Consider the following 19973-nt stretch of genomic DNA (forward strand, 5'->3'; position numbering starts at 1 on the left):
ATGCCATGGTTGCCACTCGTCCGGATATTGCTTTTGCGGTGGGAGTCTTCAGCAGGTATATGGCAAATCCAGGCAAGCGGCATTGGGAAGCAGTGAAAGGTGTCTTGAGGTATCTCAAGGGTACCAAAGACTTGTGCATATGCTATGGTAGGCAGGATGCATTGGTGCATGGTTTTACAGATTCAGACTATGCAGGGAATGCGGATAACCGGAAGTCTACTACCGGTTATATTTTCACATTTGCAGGAGGTGCTATATCATGGGTGTCTCGGTTGCAGAAATGCGTTGCACTGTCAACCACAGAAGCTGAATATGTTGCAGCCACTGAGGCTTGCAAGGAAGCAATATGGCTTACTCGGCTGGTGAGAGATTTTGGCATTACAGGAGATATGCCAGTTTTGCATTGTGATAGTCAGAGTGCTATCATGTTGGCAAAGAATCCGGTCTTTCACCAGAAGACCAAGCACATAGAAGTGAAATATCATTTCATCAGGGAGGTACTGGAAGACAAGCGACTTGAGCTTGTGAAAGTGCATACTGATGATAATCCTGCAGATTTGCTCACTAAGAGCTTGCCTACAGAGCGGTTTGCACATTGCCGCCACATCATGGGATTAGGATGAGACCATTCTTATTTTATGGTCTTGTATACAGTAACTGTATATTGCTGTAATTTTTATTCTTTTCTCCCCTTGAGGCACATTGGCCTTTAGGTGGGAGGTTGTTGGGGTAAAGGCACATTGCCAACCCTTCATTAAAAGATAGGACACCTATGTGATAGGGTAAACCTAATCCTAATAAAACATAAGTGAGTTTGTGGTGTGGCTCATCATTCTTCACACCCGCACTAGAGTGTCACTCTCTCTCACTCTAACTCTCTTGCTCTCTTCCACTTCACTCTCCCCCTCACATGGGGATGCTGCGTTCTCTGCCACTGCGAAAGGCAAAGGTGGTTCCTCCACCAAAGGTGAGTCCTCTACTAGTGGTGACAAAAAGGAGGAGGACGACAAGAAGAAGTTTCAAGGAGAATGCTTCTACTACAAGAAGAAGGGCCATGTGATTGCAAATTGTCGGGTCAAGAAAGCTGATGAAAAGAATGATACCCTGAAGAAGACAGATAAGGGAAAAGAGACAGCTAACACAGCGGAAGCAAAGAGAAGGCTGGTATCGTCCGATGATTTCGGGCACTACCTGCTGCCTTGGAACCCCCTGAGTGATTGGAAGATGAGTGACTCCATATCTTGGTCCTTAGCTTTGCCTTTATGATTGGACCAACAATCCTTGGTCAGAGTGCCACGACAGCATACCATTCTAGTGGTGTGACAGCTCATAGGAGCAGGGAACGACCAAGAGGCAATGCTTTTAAGGGTGTCAGTTCTGAAGTCGATGGTCTTTGCCAAAGGTTCAATGAGTATAAAACTCTACCAGCAGATCTCAGGTTAGTTATGCCCTTCCTTCAATATATGCAAATTGTTAAATCTGTTGAAACCCAAAGGACCCACTCATTAGGACAAGGATGCTAAGGATAAGATTGTTTTGTCCAAGCTTAAGGGTCAATCTTGTACCTCTAATGAGCTTGAAGAGTGGCTGAGTAAAATGAAGGATTATTTCATGTTATATTCTAAGAATGATCAAAGCAAAATCAGGTTTGCTGTATTGCATTTGGAAGACTATGCACATACTTGGTAATTTCTGGCCATTGAGGAAGAGTGTTCCTCAGTTCAAGAAGCGTCAACCACTGATTCATGGGTGTTGGATAGTGGTGCCTCCCGTCACATGACCTGCAAGAAGGGTCTATATTGTTCCAAGCAGCCTCTACATGAACCCATCACCATGACGGTTGGAAATAACGCAAAATGCCCTGTTGAGGATACATGTACGGTTTCATTTGTTTCTGTATATGGAGATGCTAAGAAACTATCTAATGTGCTATATGTTCCACAAATCAAGAGAAATTTGCTATCAGTTGCTTCCATAACTGACCTTGACCGTGAGGTGAGGTTCAACAAGACAGGAGCAAAAATTCTGGATAGTGCTGAAAATCTTGTTGGCACAGGAGTAAGGAGGAACAACCTGTATAAGCTAGTGCTCTTACAGCCACCGCTGGAGTGGGCACAAGCAAACTTTGGCACGAAAGATTCGGCCACATCGGATTTGCAGTGCTAAAGGAGATGCAGAAGTAAGGTATGGTTGCTCACTTACCTGCAATAGCAGAAATCAAAGAACCGTGTGAAGCTTGCATGATGGACAAGCAACAAAGAAAGGCATTTCTACCAGAAAGCAAGAATAGAGCAAATGCTCCTCTAGAGTTGGTGCATGTTGACTTGTGCGGTAAGATGCCTACACACGCCTTGGGGGGATCTTCCTATTTTTTATTGATTGTTGATGACTATAGTAGGAAGATGTGGGTGTACTTCTTTGCGAAAAGGCTCAAGCTTTTGGTAAATTGAAAAGATGGCTACAGCTTGTTGAAAATGAAACAGGGAAAAAAGTGAAGAAAATCAGATCGGATGGTGGTGGTGAGTTTGTTTCTACAGAGTTTGGAGATTTTTGCAAGAGCAAAGGGATTAAGCGAAAAACGACGACACCACATACGCCTCAGTAAAATTCGGTTGTTGACCGCCCAATGCAGACCACCGTGGAGATGGGGAGGTGTATGTTGAAAGGTGCTGGACTGCCAAACCACTTTTAGGCTGAGGCTGTCAATAATATGGTTTACATCCTTAATCGCAACTATATAAAGGCACTCAAAGGTAAAACACCACATGAGACTTACAGCGGTAAGAAGCCATCTGTCTCCCACTTCCGAACGTTTGGGTGTGAATGCTATGCGCATGTACCAGACAAAGAGAGAAACAAGCTACAACCAAAAGCACCAAATGTATCTTCTTAGGCTACTGTGATGAGAAGAAAGCCTATAAGTTGTATGACACAAAGGCAAAGAAGATCATAGCAAGCCGCGATGTGGTGTTTAGGGCGCAGCCACATGCAGTGGAGGCAGAGAAGAGCTCTTCCACTTTATCATCAAGCGAAGAGGTAATTCACTATGGACCTATCCCAGGAGCTATAAAGGAGGAGGAAATATCAGATGATGAAGGTATAAGTCACCAACCTGTTGTTACACCACCGGAAAAGCCATTGCCACGATGGATAAGGCAGCTCTACGACCATGATAACCAGATGCCTATGTCTGTTGAGCAGCATGCAGATAGACCAAGGCGGTCTCAGAGAATCGAGGAGCAAAGGAGGACTTCTGCTCACGTAGTCAATATGGTCTTGATAGATGAGATTATTGCAGAAGTAAAGGAGCCTGCGAGTTTGGAGGAAGCACTTGCAGAAAGATTGGAAAAACGCTATGCAAGTAGAATATGACAGCATCATGAAGAATGAAACTTGGGAGCTCGTAGATCGACCACCTAACATAAAGGTTATTGGCACCAAGTGGGTTTGGAAGGTAAAATACAAGGCCGATGGGACTTTGAAAAAGTACAAAGCCAAATTGGTTGCACACGGATTTTCGCAGGTTGAAGGATTTGATTTTCAGGAATCTTTCGCTCCGACTGCTAGAATGACCACTATTCGCACAGTACTATCGGCTACTCATAAAAAGTGGCCAGTTTATCAAATGGACGTTAAATCAGCATTCTTGAATGGTGACCTCAAGGAGGAAGTGTACGTGGCTCAGCCACTAGGGTTTGAGGCCCCCCATTCTGAGAACAAGATATGTAAGCTCAAGAAGGCTTTGTACGGGCTGAAACAAGCCCCAAGAGCATGGTACCACCAGATAGACAAATTTTTTCATAAATTAACTTCAAAAGATGTGCCTCAGATGCTAACTTGTATGTGTACAGGAAAGGTGAAAAATCTGCTATTATTATTCTATATGTGGATGATCTCCTTATTACAGGTGACTATGAAGACATGATCCAGCAGACAAGAAAGGCGTTGAGCACTGAGTTTGAGATGACAGACTTAGGCTTGATGCACTACTGTTTGGGGATTGAAGTCTGGCAAGAGCCAAGCAAGATCTTCATCTCTCAGCAAAAATATCCAAGGGAGATCTTGAAGACATTTGGTATGTTCGAGTGCAAGGAGATAGCTACACCTATGGAGGTAAATGCGAGGTTGTCTATGGAGGATGCCTCACCACCAACAGACATCGGGAGGTACACAAAGCTGGTCGGCAATCTCATCTATCTGTGCAACACCAGACCGGACTAGCTACACCTATGGAGGTTAATGCGAGGCTGTCTATGGAGGATGCCTCACCACCAGCAGACATCGGGAGGTACAGGAAGTCGGTCGGCAGTCTCATCTATCTGTGCAACACCAGACCGGACATCAATTTTGCTATTGGCATTTTGAGCACATTCTCCAATAAGCCCCGGGAGAATCATTGAAACGCAGGGATGCGGGTGCTCAGGTATGTCAAGGGCATTAAGGCATCACTTATGGTACGGGCACTTCCTTGGCTGGTCATTGTGACTCAAATTGGGCTGAAGATGTTGATTCCAGGAAATCAGTTTCTGGATATTCTCTTTAGGTTCAGGTATCTTCTCTTGGATCAGTAAGAAACAACCAATTGTGGCATTGTCTTCTACCGAGGCTGATTACAAGGCAACATGTTTTGCTACTTGTGAAGCAGTGTGGCTGAGGAGGATCTTATGGCACATGGAAGTGCAAGAGGATGAGGCAACTGTGCTGAGGTGCGACAATCAAAGTTGCATGGCCATTGCTAAAAATCCAGTGTTTCATGCGTGCACAAAACATATAGAGATTCAGTATCACTATGTGCATGATTTGATCGAGGATGGGATAGTGGAATTGGTCTACTGTCCAACAAAGCAAAATGGAGCAGATATCTTCACCAAGGCACTCGGGAAGGATCAGCTTCAGGGTCATCTTCAGAGACTCACCTACAGGTGGACATTGAGGGGGGGTGTTAGATATGCTCAATGCCCCACCCTCCTGGTAACCACCAGTGGTCCAAGGTACTCAAGTTGTAAGGCCCCCATATGAGGAGAAGCCATGTGTGAGCCCGGGACACTGGATGGCTCCTGACTTGCATGTTAGATGAGGTCTATCAATGAGACCATTGATGGTAGAAAGGTGATTGTGTGGGAGCCCCTTATTCTTGTTGGGGCCTAGGGACCAACTGGCCCCTAGCTGGGGGGTCCCAGGGGGACCAGTGGCCCCCCTGATGGGGGTTCGAGGACGGGAGCCCCCGAGGCGACGGTATAAGAAATATTTCCTAAATATTCCATGGACGACTAGTCGGTTCCACCGACTAGGTTGACTAGTCGGCTCCATCGACTAGGTTGACTGGTTGGTTCCACCGACTACATTGAGCCGACTACCGCCCTCATAGCTATGAAGAGGCGACCTCCCCAGTCCATTGTATCAGATCATTTCATATCAGATCAGATCTTCCAGCTAGTAGCTCTTCACCTAGTATTTGTCTAGATCGCCATCTAAGATCCACTGCGCACGGGTGGACGGAGCCATCATCTGTACTACATCAGTATTGAAGGAAAATTTCGTTCATCTCCAATTTGTTGTGTACTCTCTATTCTTTGTTCAGTTTCTGTTCCGCTACGCCGTGTAATTTAACAGACTGTTCCCATACAAACTCGTCCTCGCCATGGTGATTGCCTTAAAAGGGTCAACGAACTATCAAAAGGCCTACCGAAGGCTGACTAACAAAGTCAGTCGATAGCTTGTTTACATGTGCCACATTCTATTCGATTGCCAAGAGACCAATCTTATAGTAGGTGGAATGAAGGGTGAACTTTTTAACCAACAAAGCTGTGATGGAGCTTGTAGATGTTTAATTCTCAAAGTTACCAGCCAATACCCATCACAACTTCACAATCTTTTACAGCTCATGCTTCTATCTAAAGGACTCAAAAGCATCGATAAACCAACAACAGTGACATGTAACCTCTCTTGTACATACTAAATTCAACTGATTCCCAATATCGAAAGTAGTCCGTATACAAATCAAGGAGTGTGACTGAACCCATCTCATTATAAAAAGAGAACATGAGTGGAGCATCAGTAACATCTCGTGTAGTTTAAAGGGGGAGTTTACTGAGGGCGGGGGGAAGAGAGAACAAGCATTGCATAGCCATTCTAAAGTTAGTAACTGAGAGAGGCCAAAAAGGCAATCAATGTAAAGCCAGGCAATCTCCAATTCTAGAGGACAGGATAATCAAAGGCCAAACTGGCGCAAAGGTCCGATCACTTACAGGTAAAAACACCACAGGTGACTCTCCGTCAGGACACAAATCAACAACCAAAACCCAGACAAAATTCCACAACCAAAGCCCTGTCAAAAACAGGCTCCTAAAGAGCCCCGGATCGGAGGCCACAAAAGGCCCCTTTCTGGCCAACCAAATCTGGCCGACCAGATTGACCTGGTCGGTCAATATCTGGCCGACCAGACTGACCAGGTCGGTCAGATCTGGGCCGACCAGCTGGCCGACCAGCTGGTTGACCAACTGGCCCCTCCCTATTTAAAGGGGGGGGGGGCCTAGGTACTTCTCACCAGTTCAAGCTCCAGAGGTCCCTGCACACCCTGAGCCTCTTCTGCCCCCTGGCTGCCTCCTCTGCTGCCTCCACTTCTGCCTCCTGGCTGCCTCCTCCGCTGACTCCAAATCTGCCTCCTTTCTGCTCCAGATCTGCCCCAATTTCTGCTCCAGATCTGCCCCAATTTCTGCTCCAGATCTGCCCCAACTTCTGCTCCAGATCTGCCCCCAACTTCTGCTCCAGATTTGCCTCCAACTGCTGCTCAAGATAATGTTCTTTCTATTCCAAATCTGCAGCAACTCTTGCATCAGTTTGCTGTCTCAGATTTGGTTCAGTTCCAACTTGTGGAGCTAGTGCAGAAGTCCACTACAGTTGTCTTCCCTGGAGGATTGATGTTTGCTTCCTCCAGAGCTTCTCTCTCATATCTTCTCCTGTATTGAGTTCCGTTTGTGATATATATTTCTTCTTCAGCTATCATTAGTCTTTATTTGTCTCCAAGTACTTTCTTTATATGGTATCAGGGCCAGGTGTGCCAATCGACACCTGAGCCTTGATCTGGAAAGCTTGGAAGATAAATCATCACCTGAAGATGTCTTCTCCCTCTTCCCCGAAGCGATCTCAGCCTGAATCGACCTCTATTCAACCACCACCTTCGTCATATGTCGAGAGAGAGTCTGCAAGGATTGAAGGTGATGAATACCTCTCCAAACTCTTTAAAGAATTTGCTGAATTCTAGAAATGGAAGGAACTTGAAGCGGGTACCTGCACACCTCGTGCCTCTACCTCTCCACGGTTCTCTCCGATACGTCAACAAGGACCTCTATTCAACTCAGAAGAAGCTGAGCAACATCTCAAGTTCGGTGCCGACGAAGAACAAGTATACCCTGACGAAAGAGGACACGCCGGCATGAGAACATTGGGTTATTCGACAGTGCCTATCCCACAAGAATCAGTGCAAGGTATGTTGCCCTATTCCCTTAGTGCAACTCCATCTGTTATGCAAGGCATAGGAACGAGTAATCACGAGGACACAGATCCATACATGCATGTGAACACGCGCAGACGAGAAAGGAGAAATGCGTCTGACAATGAGTTTGCTTTCGGTTCACATTCTTCCTTCCCTCCCATCCCTCTCATATCTTCCGCTGCCATCTTTCCTCCAGTGGCTTCTCATCCTCCTCCTTCTCCCATGCCACTGGATTCCTATAGTTTATTTCCCTCTATCTCTCCCGCTGCCTCTTTTTCCCCTCTCATGTCATATCCCGCCTCTCATATTCATCCCTCCCCCTCAGGACCTTTTCCAAATTCTTTTATTCCTCCGGTGGTGCCGCCTCTCCCTTCTTCTCACTCCGCTCCTGTTCTAAATTCTCTTATGCCTCCACCGGTTGCTTCTCCCTATCATTCTCTTTCTTCTTCTCACCCTGTCTCTGCAACAGCCAAACATGCTTTCACTGATATGACTCGTTTTAACGGGTCTAATTATACCACATGGTCAAATCTCATGCGCCATGTGCTTGATTCTCAAGACCTATGGGAACTCGTTCAAGGTACTGAATCACCACCTGATCCTCATGTTTATCCTCCTCAGGTAGTTCGCTCGTGGCGACATCGTAATGCCACTGCCACTGTCGAAATCATGCAAGGTCTTTTACCTGAATTTCACTCTCAATTACAGCATTTTGATCTTGCCTCTGAGCGATGGGCACATCTCACTGACCGCTATGCAGCTCGAGATCGTACTCGTCGCATCAATCTTGACCATGATCTCCAACAATTCCAGATCCTTGCTGACGATGATCTCAAGGTTAAACTAGCAGATTACCGGCGGTTAGTTGCTGAATTTGCCACAACTGGTCCTCCCAAATCCGAGGATGACCAAGTTACTTTCTTTTTAAACAAACTTCCGCCCAAGTATTTCAGTTTTATGCAACAAATCATTTCTCAACCATCTCTTCCTACTTTTTATGAGTTCGGATGTCAACTTTTGCGTTATGCTCGTCTTTACTCTCAGGTCCACCAAAAACATAGCGTTCCTGCTTCAGAGGGGGCTCTTCTCTCCGGGATTCAAAAAGATCAACCCAGCTCCGGAAAGCCTTCTCCTACTCCTAACTCCAATAACTCCTCTAGTAGTAAACCCGCCTGGCACACCCTTCCCAAAAAGAATAGGTTTTGTCAACATTGCCAGAGAGTTGGGCATATTGATGATGAATGTCGCTCCAAAGCCAAAGGCATTCTTCCTCAGCCCCCTACCACGACTCCTCAGCCACCCCGTTGGACTCCACAGCCCCCTACCACGACTCCTCAGCCACCTCGTTGGCGCCCTAGGAGTGGTCCTCCTCCTCCGAACACTGGTCTTTGGAGACCACAGGGCCATGTCACTAATCATTTCACCCCATCGCCTCCTTTTATCACTCCTGAAGGTCTGTCTGACTGGTCCACTGGAGATTCTCTAGACTTCACTTCTCAAGCCTTGATCCATATCACCGAGCTTGACTCCTCCCCTTCCTTATCTGGGTCAGCTTTTCATACTCTTCCATGTGGCTCTAAATCTTCTTGGATTGTGGAAAGTGGAGCCACTCATCATATGACTCCTCATCATGATCTCTTTATTTCTCGCCAACCGGCAACAGGGGGTGCCCGTTGTGGCAATAACTCTCTTGCTACTATTCATGGTGTTGGTTCAATCACTTTTGATACTGACAAAGGCCCCAATCTTGCTCAATTGGATCAAGTGTTTTATGTCCCCCAATTAGGGGTCAATCTTCTTTCCATCCATCAACTGTGCCTTCTTGGTCGCACAGTGCTATTTACAAAGATGCATGTTGACATCATAGATGAGACCTCGGGACTCCTTCTAGCTCGAGGCGACGCCCAACCTCATGGTCTGTACTTCATAACTCAATTTCTTGCGACTCCCTCCCATACCGGCTCTAAGTTTCATCGGCTTTATGGTATTGCTACCCTGAAAGATCCAACTGACACAGAACGATTATGGGATTATCGTCTGGGACATTTGTCCTATGACTCTTTATATGAAATGTCTCGAGATCATCTAGTTGATGGCCTACCTAAATTATCGCGAGCCAAAGATATTTGTCGTCCCTGCCAATTAGGCAAACAAAGCTGAACTCCTTTTCCTTCTCATTCCACTTCTCGAGCTAGTGAGATATTGCGTCTAATCCACCTCGATATTAGTGGCAAATCTCATGTTCCTTCACTCAATGGTTCACAATATTTCTTCTTAATTGTGGATGATTACTCTCGATATCAATGGGTGTTCTTCATGAAAGAGAAATCTGACACTTTTTCTTTCTTTGCTACTTGGGCTCGCTTGGTTATGAACCAAACGGGAAAGTCTATTGGGATTGCTCGTAGTGATAATGGTGGTGAATTCATTTCCCATGAATTCACTCAATTCCTTCACGAGCATGGTATCCAACGCCATCTTACATCTCCAAATTCGCCTTCCCAAAATGCTCGTGTCGAACGGAGACAACGCACAGTCATGAACATGGCCCGTTCCATGCTTTTTGCAGCGGAGTTGCCTGAACGTCTTTGGCCAGAAGCTGTGAATACTTCTGTCTATATCCTTAATCGCTGCCCTACTCAGCCCATCCCGAACATGACGCCTTTTGAGGCCTTCTATGGCTACCGACCTTCTATTTCTCATATTCGCATCTTTGGATGCCGCGCGTACACTCATACTCCCAATGATACTCGCGGTAAACTCGAACCTCGTGCTGAACTTCTTCTTCTAGTTGGCTACTCAGCAGAAGCCAAAGCTTATCGCTTATTTGATCCTCGCACAAACAAAGTTTTGGTTCGCCGAGATGTGGTCTTCGATGAAAGAGATGTTCTAAAAAATTCCTCTATTCTCTCTGCTGATGACGTATCTACTCCTGTTCCCTCCGACAATTCTCCACCCGAAATTTCTTCCTCTCCTCCCGAAACTTCTCTCTCACCACCCATTGCTTCTCCTCACGACCCGCTGCCAGCTAGTATCGCCAAACTATGAAGGATTCCGGAATTATTCCCTTAGAACTTCCTCCTTCCGGTCCTCGACGCTCTACTCGAACAACTTCTTCCACTACCACCGCCTCCATTTTTACCACGGCCTATATCATACATTCTGAACCTGCCACTTGGCAGGAAGCAGTTCAAAATCCTGCGTGGCATCGTGCCATGGAACAGGAGCTTGAGAGCATTGATCGCAATCAGACCTGGATTTTGGTCAATCGACCCACTCACAAAAAGGTCATCGGAACCAAGTGGATCTTCCGAACAAAATTCTAAGCCGATGGAACACTAGATAAGTACAAAGCTCGCTTAGTAGTGCAAGGATTTCGCCAAAAACATGGTATCGATTATGAGGAAACCTTTACCCCTACTGCTCGATTAACTTCCTTTCGCCTTCTTCTCGCCCTAGCTGCTCATCATCGCTGGTCTATCTATCAGATGGATGTCAAGAGTGCCTTTCTCAATGGCTACCTTGATGAGGAAGTCTATGTGACTCCCCCACCTGGTTTTTCTCCTCCTGGCCATGAAAATAAGGTATTCCGTCTCCGCAAAGCTCTTTATGGGCTTAAACAAGCACCTCGATCGTGGTTCCACAGGATAGACACCTTCCTCAAAACTAATGGCTTTCATTCCCCTTTTGATCCAAATTTATATATCCATCAATCGTCAGAGAGGGTCTGCTTTATCTTACTGTACGTAGATGATCTTTTGCTTTTAGGCTCTACTCCCACTATACTTCAATTCATTAAAACTCAACTCAGCACCACTTTTGAAATGACCGATCTCGGTCTTCTCTCCTATTTCTTAGGCATGGAAGTTGTTCAACATTCTGGTGGCATTTTTGTTTCTCAACAGAAATATGCTCTTCAACTCCTTAATCAGATCATTCCCCACGAGCCTAAGCTCGCTGCCACTCCCTTAGATCCCACAGTCAAGCTCTCAAAAGACTTGGAGTCTCCTCCCTTTGATGAACATCTCTATTGTCAGGTTGTTGGCAAACTCCTCTGGCTCCTTCACACTCGTCCGGATATTGCGTACTCAGTTTCCATTCTCAGTCAGTACTTTAATGAACCCAAGCTCACTCATTGGCATGCATGTATTCGTATCTTGCGGTTCATACGTGGTACTTACTCTTATGGTTTACATTTCAGACCAGGACTAACACTACAGGGATACACTGATTCCGACTGGGCTGGCGACCCGGACAATCGTCGTTCTCATGGCGGCTATATTTTCTCGTTTGGCTCGGCACCTGCTTCTTGGTCTAGCCGTAAACAAGAAACTGTTGCTGGCTCTTCTACTAAGGCTGAATACCGGGCCTTGTATGATTGTACCACAGAGGCCATACATCTCCGACAGTTTCTGGCAGAGCTACACTTTCCTTGTACTGAACCAACGATCCTCTACGTCGACAACAAAAGTGCCATCGCTCTCGCCGGCAATCCCATTTTTTCCAACCGCACCAAACATGTCGGTGTCCACTTTCATTTTACTCGTGAGCAAGTGGAATTAGGTACTATTCGATTGATCTATGTTCTAGCTGCCGATAATCATGCTAATATTCTTACCAAGCCGGTTAATCACCCTACTCTTGAGCATCTCAGCCCACGGTTGGGGATTGGTATACCGCCTCCTTCTTCTTAGCTTTTTTTTTTTTTTTTTTTGTATACTTAAGGAAGTGAACAAATCCCCTGCGAGGGCACTCCTTCAAGTACTACTTTTTTGTACCATCATCTAGGCATTTAGTGAAGATGAAAACCTACTTTGTAGGCATCTTCATCTAAATGAAAACCCCTTTTTTTTTTTTTTAAAAAAGGCTGATGAAGAAGTTAGATCACTCATGGAACACCTCTTTGCTTCTCCCGTCTACATTGGACATTGAGAGGGGTGGTTAAGCCAAGCAATCTCCAATTCTAGAGGACAGGATAATCAAAGGCCAAACTGGCGCAAAGGTCCGATCACTTACAGGTAAAAACACCACAGGTGACTCTCCGTCAGGACACAAATCAACAACCAAAACCCGGACAAAATTCCACAACCAAAGCCCTGTCAAAAACAGGCTCCTAAAGAGCCCCGGATCGGAGGCCACAAAAGGCCCCTTTCTGGCCGACCAAATCTAGCCGACCAGATTGACCTAGTCGGTCAATATCTGGCCGACTAGACTGACTAGGTCGGTCAGATCTGGGCCGACCAGCTGGCCGACCGACTGGCCCCTCCCTATTTAAAGCGGGGGGGGCCTAGGTACTTCTCACCACTTCAAGCTCCAGAGGTCCCTGCACACCCTGAGCCTCTTCTGCCCCCTGGCTGCCTCCTCTGCTGCCTCCACTTCTGCCTCCTCTGCTACCTCCACTTCTGCCTCCTGGCTGCCTCCTCCGCTGACTCCAAATCTACCTCCTTTCTGCTCCAGATCTGCCCCAATTTCTGCTCCAGATCTGCCCCCAACTTCTGCTCCAGATCTGCCCCAACTTCTGCTCCAGATCTGCCCCCAACTTCTGCTCCAGATTTGCCTCCAACTTCTGCTCAAGATAATGTTCTTTCTATTCCAAATCTGCAGCAACTCTTGCATCAGTTTGCTGTCTCAGATTTGGTTCAGTTCCAACTTGTAGAGCTAGTGCAGAAGTCCACTACAGTTGTCTTCCCTGGAGGATTGATGTTTGCTTCCACCAGAGCTTCTCTCTCATATCTTCTCCTGTACTGAGTTCCGTTTGTGATATATATTTCTTCTTCAGCTATCATTAGTCTTTATTTGTCTCCAAGTACTTTCTTTATAATCAATTTACATGGATACAAGAAACATAGCTTTTGGGAAAATATTTTCAAAAAAAACAAAAATGCGAGGGAATAAGAATAACCATTTCGCTAAAGCAATACCCTCAAGCACGGTGGATTGGATGCGCTCATACACACCAAGGCAAATTGCACAAATCATGCTAGAAGATGCAACAGACGCTCACGAAGCATACGTATATACAAAGAAAGTTGAAAATGAGGCTTATAAAAGGCCCAGAACACAAAGACCAACTCTTTAGGGCAAGGCATTAACTTTTTATTGCATTCATCAAGTATGGTCTCCTTAATCTCTGAATAGTATTTAACTCCTTAGTCCTAGGAGTAAGCCTTTCTATGGCCTGCAGCCATGACACTTCAGGCAAAGAGTTTATCGACCATGCCATAGATCCTATAAAAAAGTACGTTGGAGGCTTCAGCTCGTTATAATGTGTAAAGCGGTGATGCGTTCTAACTGAAGCTCTGCTGCAAATCATCCTATTAAGAGGAGGTCTCTATCTCTATCATAATTGTAAGTATATTTAGAATCTTCAACGCTTAATGATCTGGAATCTTCAACGCTTAATGATCTGGGATCGGGATTTGATCTGAGTAACCTCTCATACATGACAATATTTAGCTTGCTACTCCATTACAAAATTGAGAGATTCTGTTTGACCAGTCAGCCACGTGGGTTTACGTTGGTACGTCCAGAGGTAGCAACTCACAACACACCTGAGTCACTCTATAATTAAAATATGGGTCGAATTCGTGAATGATGCTCTCGTACTTAATGACCTGCAAAACATTTCGGAAGCGGCATTCCCTTTAGTGAGCTGAAAGTAGATAAAATAATACATACGAAGCAAGTCGAAACTGGAAGATACTCAATTCTACGTGGAAAGAGCTTCAAAGCACCGCAATCAATGGAAATTTCGCAAGATGCCGAGATGACAAGAAGCAAAACAAATCAGGCAATGCGAAGCAGGGACTGAAACCATATAATTCGCGAATCTCTACAAAGAAAGTGGGGAGGGGGAATTTTGAGATGCGAAACAAAGGAGAAGAGGATGGAGGCTAACCGAGAAGAGACGGATGGAGAAGGCGAGGAGGCCGATGAGCAGCAAGATGAAGGAAGCGAGGACGGATCCAAAGGCACCTGCATCGCGGGACGCCATGAAGGCAAAGAGGGCAGCAGGGCAGCTATGGAGGCTGCGAGCTCGGGAGCTTCGACAAAATCAACGAAGAGAGAGACCTTTTGACTTGACCGTGACTTTCATCTTACCCTTGGTTCCATCCTAACCTAACCTTCCCAAGCCTAGTAGACTCCCAACCAAACTCAACATACCTACCTAGTACCTACCATCCTCTTCTCAATTAGATTGTATCTGCGGCACAATTCCTTAGCCTCTACTTACAAGCGTAGCTCTCGATGCTGCAAGCTCGGGAGCTTCGACAAAATCAAAGAGAGAGAGAGAGAGAGAGAGAGAGAGAGAGTTAACTTTGACTTCCCTCCCAACCTTGGTTCCATCCTAATGTAACTCTCCCAACCTTGGTTCCATCCTAACATAACTCTCCCTTCTACCCATACCTCATGTTAGCATCACCATACCCAACCTGAAGAACCTAATTAGACATGCCAAACCTAAAACCTACTCGAACAAAAGATGATCACCTACTGACCATTAAGAAACATTCTAAGATATCTAATGAAGAGTATTTCAAGCAAATTCAAACTTCAAACAAGAACCCAGAGCCTTATTTATTGACATGCTTCACAAAAAAAGAATGTATCTAAAAAGGGAAATCCATTTGCACTAGGAGGAGCTGTATAGGGAAAACTAATTTATCGTTGCTACTCGTGCAAGAACTAATGGATTTTTCAATACCTACCAATCATTTCGGAAAGCAACCCTTGTAATTGTATCTACTACACATTTCCTTAGCCTATGCTTACTAGCCTAGCTCTAATCCTACCTAAGCAACCCTCCCGATTGTATCTGCCGCACATCTCCTTACCCTGCACTTACTAGCCTAGCTCTAATCCTACCTCATAACTTGTCCTTAACAATTTGTCCCCTCCCTCCACAAGTGGTATGATAGTTGCATCATCGATTCATGGAGCCACATGTCCTTATGTTAAAGCTGGTGAGCTTTTCCCTTACTTCTGCAAAGTTGCATCATCGATTCATGGAGCCACATGTCCTTATGTTAAAGCCAGTGAGCTTTTCCCTTACTTCTGCAAAGCTAGTCTGTGATTGTATTTTTTATCCGAGGAACCATAGCAGCTTTAGAAGTAGAGCATCCATTTGTGACAAAGAAACCCTTTCCTCATCAACCTAACTATCAATCACAACAATCTAAAAACCTATCCATCTCAAATTCAAGTCCCTCTCTCCATGCTTCAGTGAACAAGTTGAAGATAGTTTGCCTATTATCCCCATTTCCACGATCCTTTTCCTAAAACATATAACATTAAACATTGATTGTTCCTTGACCAAAGTGTAAATGGCATTTCTCAATTCAATGGCATTGGGTGCCTTTGATGAATTTTTAATCTCCATTTGTTGCACTATATTTAGAGGTGCATGTGAATCCAACCCTTGTTAGTCATTCTTTAACTTAACCCATGGGACTTGATGAATTATGAATATTCAAAATTTTGATTTTCATCATAAGCCCATTGCTTAACCAAGGATTCATAGTTGTAATCACGCATACTTTATGGACAGGTAATGTTTCAATATGTATATGGCAATGCTCCCATGTAGTAATTGAAACACAATCAGTGTTTCCTCCTTAGGAGAATAATTCAACAAATAGCTTACAATGTCCATAAGGAAAATATTTCATAAATGGAATTAAATTGCTAACATAGAGAAAACTCGTGCAACATATGTAACAAAAGAATTATTGATGGCACACTATATGTGGCCCAAATGGGGGGACCCCAACTCTAGGGGCTTTATCCCATTTGCAAAGGATAATTCACCTAGATCCCTTGATCAACCATCAAAGCACCATTAAATCTTTCATCTTTAGCAAGATACCATGAATCCTTCATGATCTTGCATGATTTCTCATTCCATGATCCCATGTCTAAAATTCTTAGTATTCCTACCTCTAAAAATATTATAAAAGGATCTCAAGACAAAGAAATTGCAAAAGAAATCATTCAACAAGATCTTCATCATAACATAGTTTGCAACACAAGAAAATACACAATCATTCAGGCATAGCTTGCAACACTCAACAATGCAAGAAAACACACAAAAAAACCATGTATCTTATTGAAGAAGCTATCCAAGAGTTATGTTCAGGTATTTCTCAAGTCCAAAGCATGGAAAGGCTTGAGAAACAAAGAGAGACTAAGAAGAGGAGTGAATTTGAGAAAGGAGATTTCCTCTACTACCAGACACTTTTCCAAGCCCCAAAAGAGCCTGCAACATGAAGCTCTCATAGTGAAGAAGGGCCACCCATGAAGAAGAGCTTGTGGAGAGCACATATGCCTGTGAGCAACCATAGAAATGTGATAAGAAGGGGCACCTAGAAGCATAGAAGAGGTGTGAAATTAGAGTTTCACTTTTTGGCGCCATCTCGATGTAATGACATGGGTGGAGTGTTCTTCAAGTTAATAGGGGAACCGCCTTCTTTTATAGGTGACTAGTTGGAAACTAACTTAGTTCCTTAGTTAGACCACCAGTATGAACCCCAGAAGTTGGTGGCACATGGTTTTGTACGACCATGGTTTTGGCATAACCACACCAACTTGGTTACATCCCAACTAATAATAGGTATCCTTATCCCACTACATCCTAGCATGTAGTTTGCTTTATCTAACTGGATGATGCATCAGTTAACATACCAATTTGGCTAACTTGTTAGCTCATCTTATCTAGTTAGCACACAAGTGTTTATTGAGTCGGGGTCAGACAAGCCTAACCATCCCATAAAATTGGCGAACAACTCCCTCAATCACGAGGATGTGGTTGATGGTGTGGGGGATTGGGGCCTGGTAGAGCTCGAATCAGGAGTCATGGTAGCCCTAGGATTCAGGTTTTCCCCCATTTCAACATCAAAGCTCATGGCATCTTTTGAACTTGAGGACTCCCTGTGTGTAGTACCGTGTACTGAATATGAACTTAAGGTTGAGATCCTGTTGTTTCTTTCCCACGGCTTTCGTAGGAAGAGCAGGGTATTTTTAGTAAGCAGGTTCTTGGGCTTTTTGTCACCTACAAATATATTGGGGTTGTCGTTTGTAGTATACATGTGGCTTAGGACCTCGAGTCGTATTCCGATAAGAGATGTAGGCTTGAGTGTAGGAAGCAAACATAGTGCATGCATGTGTAAAAGGAACGTGTATCATCATGGTTGAGGTAATGAAGGCTTTCCTCTTCATTGGGGGTTGCAGGGTTTAGGAGGAGTTTAAGGGAAGGAGGTTCTAGAGTTTAGAAAGAGGTTCCAGGGTTTAGAAGAGGCTCCAGGGTTAAAAGGAGGTCCAAGGTTTAGAAGGAGGTTCCAAGGTTTAGAGAAAGGTTCCAGAGTTTAGAAGGAGGTTCCAGAGTTTAGAAGAGGTTCCAAGGTTCAGGGTAGAGTACATGGTGGAGAGCTCGTCTCCCTTGTAGATCATGGAGGTTAAGGGTTAAAGAAGTAAGGGTTTAGGGGGAGCATAGGAGTGGGAGAGGAAGAAGGTGTAAGAGCATGTGGGAAAGAAGAGAGAGGAGGGAGGAGGAAGAGAGAGGAGGAGGAGGGAGAAGGAGGAGGGAGGAGGAGGAGGAAGAGGGAGGAGGAGAAGGGAGGAGGAGGGAGGAGGAGGAGAGGGAAAGGATGGATTGCAAGGTTGGAGGAGAGGGGAAGAGGAGTTGCAAGGTTAGGACATGCTTTTGGACATGGAGTGCAAGAAAGCATAAACACTTGAGACAATTGCTTGGAATACCAAAGTAAGACTCAACTTAATTCCCCAAAGAGTGTGGGCTTCATTCCATTATGGGGTATTTATACAAGTTGGAGAGCTTCTCTCTCTGAATGTAGAAATTGTAAGATATTCTCTCTCTACATGTAGAACTTGCATGTAGAAGTTGCATGTAGGAGTTGCATGTAGAACTCGCATGTAGGAGTTGCATGTAGAACTCGCATGTGGGAGTTGCATGTAGGAGTTGCATATAGAACTCGTATGTAGAACTCGCATGTAAGAGTTGCATGTAGAACTCGCATGTAGGAGTTGCATGTAGAACTCGTATGTAGGAGTTGCATGTAGAACTTGCATGTAGAACTTGCAAGTTGGATTTCTAAGAGGGATTATTTCTAGCTTTATGCAAGTACAAGCGGAGCTTTGCCGCTACTCTACACACACATATTCTATTCTACCTAAGTTCATGTTGGCAAAGAGACAACATACTCTCGGATCCATTTTATTACCCGTCCTCGGGTTATGGCTTATTATTGCGAGCACATACCTGGATTGCCATTCCTTTAGTCCAGTGGCTATGGAACTTGTGTCGTGCCAGTCGATCTTGATATAAAGCCTTGGCACCATACAATTTTTGCTCAGTTTCTAGGTAGCTTGTATCCACCATTTGTTTGAACAGAGATATGTGACGTACTTCTAAAAAGATCAGTCTTTGATAGAGTCGGCTTGTAATCTGAGCATCGACCCATTCATTGGGATTGAAACAGAGTGGAGGCAAATGGGTATCGAGATAACATGGGACCTCTAGAATGAATTCCAATGTTTTACAGAATATTAGGCGGAAGCGATCAATGTTGCGGCGCATTATTTGCTCATGCTACTGAAGTGCTCGGATCATTGTGCCTTGGATATTCCATTCTACATGGTTTGATCGTTGGCCAATTAATGGTTCGATCTTCATTTAAGGTGTGTATGTTGGCTTTCCATTTTTTACGTCGTGGAATTGCATAGAACTTGGGATGGGGGTTCTGAGACATGGAGGTGCACGTAGGTACTCCTTCAAGAAGATCACATCAAAGAGCTTAGGGCAACGCCAATCAGGTTGTGGATCCAACTTGCTAATCCAACCTTCACTAATTTGACGCTGACGAAGATTGGTAGGAAAGTTGTCCAGGGTCCATCCACCTCGAGTTTTCATATCATGATATTTGCTCCAAAATTCCTCGATGGGGTTACTGGGAAGTGGTATCTCATCAAAATCATACCCATCATTGGAACTTGGCATGGGAGTATGAATTGGATTATCCGGATCCTGATATTCAAAATCAAATAGTGTCATTTTCTGTTGATGGAAGTACAAGTAGTGTCAGAGGTGATGATGGGGCAGGGAGAGAATTTGGGGACATGGGGGAGAAATACGGAAGAGTGTTAGTTGTGGAAGGGGGAGCACAGGGGAGGGGGGGAAGAATTGGGCAAATGGTTTGAGCAGCTTGGTAATCCTCAAGGGTAGGATTAGCAAGGGAGGGGAAGAAGCTAGGTGTGAGGGGCTCGTAAGTTTGTGATTGTTGGGTTAGTTGAAAATGGTGAGAGGCATGAGCAAAGAGACGATGGAGTGAATAGATGTTAGGATGGAGCTTGGGGAAGGTTAAGAGGGTGGTAGCAGCAAGGGTAAGTGAGGTTATGAGGTTGGCAGAGAGAGTGGTTAGATATGGGAAGTTGGATGTGAGATAGGTCCTATCATCTTCTGACACTT

General features: G+C 44.9%; 1 protein-coding gene across 1 annotated transcript in view; it reads right to left on the minus strand.

The window, feature by feature from the left end:
- STT3A (staurosporin and temperature sensitive 3-like A) overlaps positions 1 to 14540 on the minus strand; it is a 94961-nt gene extending 80421 nt beyond the window's left edge. Inside the window, exons 1-2 of the mRNA XM_087400121.1 lie at positions 14394 to 14540; positions 14047 to 14109 (exon numbers count right to left, since the gene is read on the minus strand). Coding sequence (XP_087256247.1) covers positions 14047 to 14109; positions 14394 to 14489 — 159 coding nt within the window. The 5' untranslated portion in view covers positions 14490 to 14540. The remainder of the gene's footprint in view (positions 1 to 14046; positions 14110 to 14393) is intronic.
- Between the last annotated feature and the right edge of the window lie 5433 nt (positions 14541 to 19973).

The sequence above is a fragment of the Dipteris shenzhenensis genome, chromosome 3 (genome assembly GCF_047967505.1).
Source record: "Dipteris shenzhenensis isolate YYH24624 ecotype China chromosome 3, Dip_SZ_1.0, whole genome shotgun sequence".
NCBI lineage: Eukaryota > Viridiplantae > Streptophyta > Polypodiopsida > Gleicheniales > Dipteridaceae > Dipteris > Dipteris shenzhenensis.